The 4,889-nt window shown below is 42.3% G+C and overlaps 1 protein-coding gene across 1 annotated transcript; it reads left to right on the top strand.

The window, feature by feature from the left end:
* Positions 1 to 217: 217 nt before the first annotated feature.
* Positions 218 to 3,902, top strand: Gprasp2 (G protein-coupled receptor associated sorting protein 2). Its single transcript, XM_010618784.2, has one exon. The coding sequence runs from the start codon at positions 505 to 507 to the stop codon at positions 3,010 to 3,012; it is 2,508 nt and encodes an 835-aa protein (XP_010617086.1). The 5' UTR covers positions 218 to 504; the 3' UTR covers positions 3,013 to 3,902.
* The last annotated feature ends 987 nt before the right edge of the window (positions 3,903 to 4,889 follow it).

Below are 4,889 nucleotides of genomic sequence, written 5' to 3' on the forward strand. Positions count from 1 at the left end.
GTCCAGGGTTGATTAGGGTCCGGTCGCGGGGCTTCTCTGCCTCTCCATTGTCAGCACACTTCCCCCCCCTCTCCATACCTGTTTCGTAGCAGGCAAAGGGGACAGAGACTTTCTCAGTTTAGTTTTTCCACCTAGCAGTCCGCACCAGTCTGAGTCTCTGCATGAGGCAGCATAATTGGAGGAGAGACTCAATTCCCCATTGTTCTCTCTTTGGTGCTGGAGTTGCTGCTGGCCACCACCCTCAACGGGTCTGCACCCAGCCAGGAACCATCCAGCACTCCCCAGCCTGGTTATGCCTCATCTGCACTTTATCTGTATTATTGACTGAGTTTGTGCTGGAGTAGGATCCTGAATATCTGCTGGACTAGTGGTTGATTTTAAATCTCCTCCACTTTATGTCCTGCATCATCAAAACTGTGTCCAGCTACAGCTCTGGGATAGATCTGTTGTAGAGACTGAGTCTGGTACGGGAACTTAACTGAGCCTTCTTTGTTAACTTTTACAATGACTGGGACAGAAGTTGAGCCTGGTGCCCAGGCCAAGCCTGAAAAGAAGGCTGGAGAAGAGGGCGTGGGAGGGCCTGAGAATGAAGTCCCTTTGGTTGTCAGACCCAAAGTTAGACCCCAAACCCAGGTAACTCCTGAAGCGAACCCTAAAACTGAGTCCAAGTCAGTGCCTGGGGCAAGGCCCAAAAATGAATCAACAGCCACGTCTGGGGCAAGGTCCAAATCAGAGGCCTCAGCAATGGCTGGAGCAAGGCCCAAAACTGAGTCCCCAGCAGTGGTTGGGGCAAGGCCCAAAATTGAAGGGAGGGCAGTAGGTGCTGCGCAACCTAAGACTGAGGCCAACGCAATCCCGGGAGCAAGGACTAAGGATGATGCTCTGGCATGGTCACAGACTGAGTTTGGGGTCCATGCAATGTCACAGTCAGATGGAACATCCCAGACTAATGCTGTCACCTGGCCACTGGTCAGTACTGATTCTGGGTCAGGTACTACATCCAATGGCTTGTCTATGGTTGAGGAAGTGGTAAATGCAGACACTGAATCCTTTTCTGGCTCTCAGGGCCAGACAGGACTCCAGCCCTGGTTTGGACAAAGGGAGGAGACTAATGGGGGTTCTTGGTGCCATCCCAGGCCCAGAGCCAGAGAGGAAGCCTCTAATGAATCTGGATTTGGGTCAGCAGATGAGACCTCTGCTGTGTCGTCTTTGTGGGCTGGAGAAGAAACTAGTATCAGATCATGGCCCAGGGAAGAGGCTAATACCAGGTCCACACACAGGGCTAAACATCAGACTAACCCCAAGACCAGGCCTAGATCCAAGCAAGAGACCTATTTTGAATCTTGGTCTGGGTCTGAGGAAGAGGCTGGCAACCCATTCAGCTTTTGGGCTGGTGAAAATACCAATAATTTGTTCAGGCCCAAAATGAGAGAAGAGACAAATATCAGGTCCAAGCTCAAAACAAAGAAAGAGGAATGTTTTGAATCTGAGTCTGAAGATGAGTACTATAAGGAGTCCTGGTTTCTGCCTGGAGAAGAACCCAAGAGTAGATTCAGGCCCAAAGACAAGGAAGAGCCTAATGACATCTTGAAATCCAGGGCCCAGAAAGATACTAAACACAATGACAGAGCTGAGCAAGAGACCAGGTATGAGGAGGAAGTTATTATTGGGTCCTGGTTCTGGGCAGAAAAAGAGGCCAGTTTGGAAGCTGGAGCTGCTGCAATTTGTGACTCTGAGTCAGGGGCTGAGGAGGGGGCCATTGGTGGATCCTTGTTCTGGACTGAAGAAAAGTCCAGTTTGGGGGCTTTGGCCAGAGAAGAGGCCAGGCCTGAGTCTGAAGAAGAGGCCGTATTTGGATCCTGGTTCTGGGATAGAGATGAGGCCTGCTTTGACTTAAATCCTAGTCCTGTGTATAGGGTCAATTGCAGGTTTAGAGATTCAGTGGTGGAAGAACCTAGTGTATCAACTAGGCCCCAAACCTGGGATGAGGTCACTGTTCAGTTCAAACGTCCATGCCGTGCCATTGGCTTCCCACCCATAACCTCTTTTAGAATTCCCGAAGGTTCTGATGAAGTGATTGAGGCAAAGCCCAAGAACCTGGAAGGGGAAGAGGAAGAATTTTTGTTTGCACCTGATCAGTTTGAATCTGTATACCCATTTCAGTATGATCCTTCCTATCGGTCAGTCCAAGAAATTCGTGAACATTTTAAGATCAGGGAAAATGCAGATCCTGAGAATTGGTCTTGCAGCTGCATACAGTGTGAGCTTAAAATTGGGGCTGCAGAGTTCGAAGAACTTCTTCTATTAATGGATAAAATTCGGGATCCTTTTATTCAAGAAATCTCTAAAATTGCAATGGGTATGAGAAGTGCTTCTCAGTTTACCCGAGATTTCATTCGGGATTCAGGTGTTGTCTCTCTCATTGAAACATTGCTGAATTATCCGTCCTCCCGTGTTAGGACAAGTTTCTTGGAAAACATGATTCACTTGGCTCCACCATATCCAAATCTAAATATGATTGAGACATTCATATGCCAAGTGTGTGAGGAAACCCTTGCTCATGGTGTGGATTCTCCTGAGCAGCTGACTGGAATAATGATGCTGAGGCATCTCACTATGACTACTGACTATCATACACTGGTTGCCAATTATATGTCTGGGTTTCTTTCCTTGTTAACCACAGGCAATGCAAGAACAAAGTTTCATGTTCTGAAAATGCTCCTGAATTTGTCTGAAAATCTTAAGGTGGCAAAAAAGCTATTCAGTGCCAAAGCTCTGACAATATTTGTGGGTCTTTTTAACATAGAAGAGACAAATGATAATATTCAGATTGTTATTAAAATGTTTCGGAATATCAGTAATATCATAAGAAGTGGGGCAATGGCCTTCATTGATGATGATTTCAGTCTTGAGCCACTTATTTCTGCATTCCATGAATTTGAGGAGTTGGCTAAGCAACTGCAAGTCCAAATAGACAATCAGAATGATCCTAAGGTGGGCCAACAGAGTTAATGTGGTTAACCACCTGCTGCTGATCAGCCTTATGTTCCCAAAGAACCCTGAATAGTGCTTTAGTGTTCACAGTCTGGTTTTATGTTGTTATTTACATTTTTAATGCTGCTGTTAACTTATTGAACTCTGTTTTAAGCTGGGTCATTTTGTGGATGCCAAATGAATATTAGAACTGTAAACATATTTGTTGATATTTGTCTTGCTGTGAAAATTGTGAAAGTTTTTAGTGTTGAGCTTGCGGTGACCTGAGTCATCTGAGTAAGCTGCTCTGCTATTCACTGTTTAAACATGTGGTTCTCTACTGGAGTTTGTGTTTTCAATAAAGTTCTATGCCAAAATAGGCACAAATGACCCTTCACTTTAAAAATGAGGTGTAGAGACATTGTGCACACTTGTAACCCCAAGTAATTAGTGATGTGATGAACATATATGCTCATTAGAAAATCCCATTCTTATATCTTAAGGGAGAAATTACTGTGGGCTGTGATACTGCAGGAATGCTTCAGAGGAGAGGGATCCACTTCAATTGGTCACCAAAGGATAGGATGAGAAGTCATTCTTGGAAGTGGGCCATGGTGGTATGAAGAAAAGCATGTAATTAGAAAGTATGTTCCAGTAGCATAAATGTATGCTTGAAATGGAGGAGTTTGTGAGACAGTTGGAAAGTTAGAATGAAGTCAGTTCAGCCAATTCTTCATACTTTACAATTCAAAGTACAGGTTTTGCATCAAATGCCACCTAAAGGGTTAAAGATTCCTGTTAGACTCAGGGATAGGACTTTCTTTACAATCTTAATCATGGATTACTACACAGCCATTGATACAATTATGTATACGTTGATGTATTGACATGAAATGACATGTCAGTGTTACATTCTGTGAACCAGAGAAGAATGTGGCATCATCTACGAAAAATTACATCATTTTTAAAATATGTGTATAACTACAATTTCTGTGTAACTTCAATATGTCTTTTTAAGTAATTTCATATATTCTTCCATTTGGAATAAAATTCATGTACCAAATTAATTTTCAGAAGCTTACATTGAGGAAATACAAAAATTAATAAGCATACATCTAGTGCCTCAAGTTATGGGTGGGAATGCTGAAAAGGATACAGTTACATAAAATTTCAATTTTATTTAGAAAATTTGTAAATGGATGCAATTACATAAGACAGCTTTTTTTAATGTTTTAAAGAAAAACTAACAAGTTTGTTAAATTTCTACTAGTCTCATGGTACTACAATGACAACTTCACATGATTATTACATTCAAACAATTTTTAGATGACAGTTCTGGAACTAGGCAGGCATAATAGTTGTACAACATTGAAAATGTGGTTAATGTCATTGAATTGTACAAAATGATTAAAATGGTAAGTTTATGCTATATATATTTTATCACAAACAGGAGAATTTCAAAAGTCAGGGATAATGTTGAGGGACTCTAAACTAGTGAGAAATACAGGTATTTTATTCTTTTTAAACCTGGGAAAAATGGCACATCTTTTTTGTCTGAGGATGCTGTGTAAATTTTCAAAAATATATAATTATGTCTCATGTAAATTAAAAACATTAAATATTTATCAACACAATGAACTAAGATCAAGAAAATGGAGATAGGTATCTAAACAGAAAATATGGAGATATAAAAATACCGAATTTTGGGCTAGTGATTTAGTTCACCATACCTGCCTCATAAGCACAAGGTCCTGAGTTTGATCCTTGGTACAAAAAAATTTCAAATCTCCCCAAGGACCCCGGAGGGGGTCTCTTCACTTGCCTGCCTGCCTGAGATCATCCGGCGGGTGCGTGACCTCCCGGACTGCGCGACATCATACCCAGTAAGGAAAGTAGCCACGCGGGCGCCCTTGAAA

Source organism: Fukomys damarensis, unplaced genomic scaffold (genome assembly GCF_012274545.1).
Source record: "Fukomys damarensis isolate Sample0158 unplaced genomic scaffold, DMR_v1.0_HiC HiC_scaffold_39, whole genome shotgun sequence".
Taxonomy (NCBI): domain Eukaryota; kingdom Metazoa; phylum Chordata; class Mammalia; order Rodentia; family Bathyergidae; genus Fukomys; species Fukomys damarensis.